This window comes from Austrofundulus limnaeus, unplaced genomic scaffold, assembly GCF_001266775.1.
Source record: "Austrofundulus limnaeus strain Quisiro unplaced genomic scaffold, Austrofundulus_limnaeus-1.0 Scaffold342, whole genome shotgun sequence".
Lineage (NCBI taxonomy): Eukaryota > Metazoa > Chordata > Actinopteri > Cyprinodontiformes > Rivulidae > Austrofundulus > Austrofundulus limnaeus.
In genome coordinates, this window is record NW_013952744.1 from 478,380 (window position 1) to 479,754 (window position 1,375).

General features: G+C 38.2%; 1 protein-coding gene across 1 annotated transcript in view; it reads left to right on the forward strand.

The window, feature by feature from the left end:
• Positions 1 to 217: 217 nt before the first annotated feature.
• Positions 218 to 1,375, forward strand: part of cd34 (CD34 molecule) — a 24,429-nt gene continuing 23,271 nt past the window's right edge. The window contains exon 1 of the mRNA XM_014022760.1: positions 218 to 452. Coding sequence (XP_013878214.1) covers positions 371 to 452 — 82 coding nt within the window. The 5' untranslated portion in view covers positions 218 to 370. The remainder of the gene's footprint in view (positions 453 to 1,375) is intronic.

Genomic DNA, 1,375 nt, shown 5'->3' on the forward strand with positions numbered 1-1,375 from the left:
CTATACAGTATATATATATATATATATATATATATATAGTGTGTGTGTGTGTGTGTGTGTAGTATAAATTAATGGTGAGGCCCACAGGGTACAGAGGAAGCAGGGGCTGCTGCTTTTGGGGAAACTGGTTAACATGAGGCATCTGGAAAAGGGGTGTGGATAGAGCAGAGGGAGGGAGGCTGAGGGAGTGGGCCCGTATAAAGAGAGACAGAACACAAGCCTGGCTTTATCCTTCTTGTCTGTCCTGCTCATTCAGACCTCACAGGAAACGTCCACCTCCCTCAGCCCACCAGCTCGCCTTCACTTCTCAAACTTTTTTGCCTTCACACACAGTGTRTCCTGCCGCCTGCGCTGAGTCAGACTTGAAAGGATGTCTGCATCCATGTGGAGAATGAATGGGCTCTGTGGAAGCATGGCTGGAGCTCTGCTGCTCTGCACTATGTTGTTTAGTTGTAAGTACTCTATTACTGAACTTTTCTTTCACAGAGTTTTATATTTGATGGTATAATTGTCTGCTTTTGCTATTTTGTTTGCTTTTTGTTCCCAAAAAAGTCAAATAATATACAGTAAAAGACAAAGCTTTAGTTGTAGAAGCAGATAGAGCATTCACTGAGGTTTTTGTTTTCCATAACTAGGTTTTCACGCGTGTGTAGATTCAGAGTGGTAGGGTAGCTGCAGACACAAAGGATCTGCTCAGCAGTGGAAAGTTTCAGTTGAGATTCAGTTTGCTCCACATCCTGCAGTGCATCTGGGTGGAGCTTAAATACGTTTGAATGTAAAATGGAAGAAAACCTCCCACATTGCACAGCTTGAACATGTAGATAAATGTGTTTTTACTTTGATTCAAATGGTAGAATTGGTTGTTTTGAGTTCCTGGCATCCTTAACAGATTTCAAACAAAGCCAGAAGATTTCCCCCACTCCAAATGTACTCTTTACTGATCTGCAAGCCAATAAATATGTGTACTCTAGCGCAGGGGTTCTTAACCTTTTTGACTTAGGGGCCCATTTTGTTGATCATAAAGTGACACGAGGCCCAGTCAGACATTACCAATGTATGGATCAAAATGATAATTATTCTAATCTAAATATTGGTTTAATTTTTATTGTATTTACATCATAACTAAACTATCATAACTAAAAAATACACTTACAGTTTAAAAGTAAAACTCCTGTCAAATAATCACAAGACATGATTATGATCTTTATATTGTAACCTGCCCAGAACAATTATTTGAACAAATACAAAGGTCAGTCAACAGACCACTCAGGCTTATCAGCACAAATATTGTAACATAAACAATAACAAAAATAGACAATTCAAAATATAAATTGTGGGCATAAAATAAATAAATTAAAAATGTTTAATGTAAAAG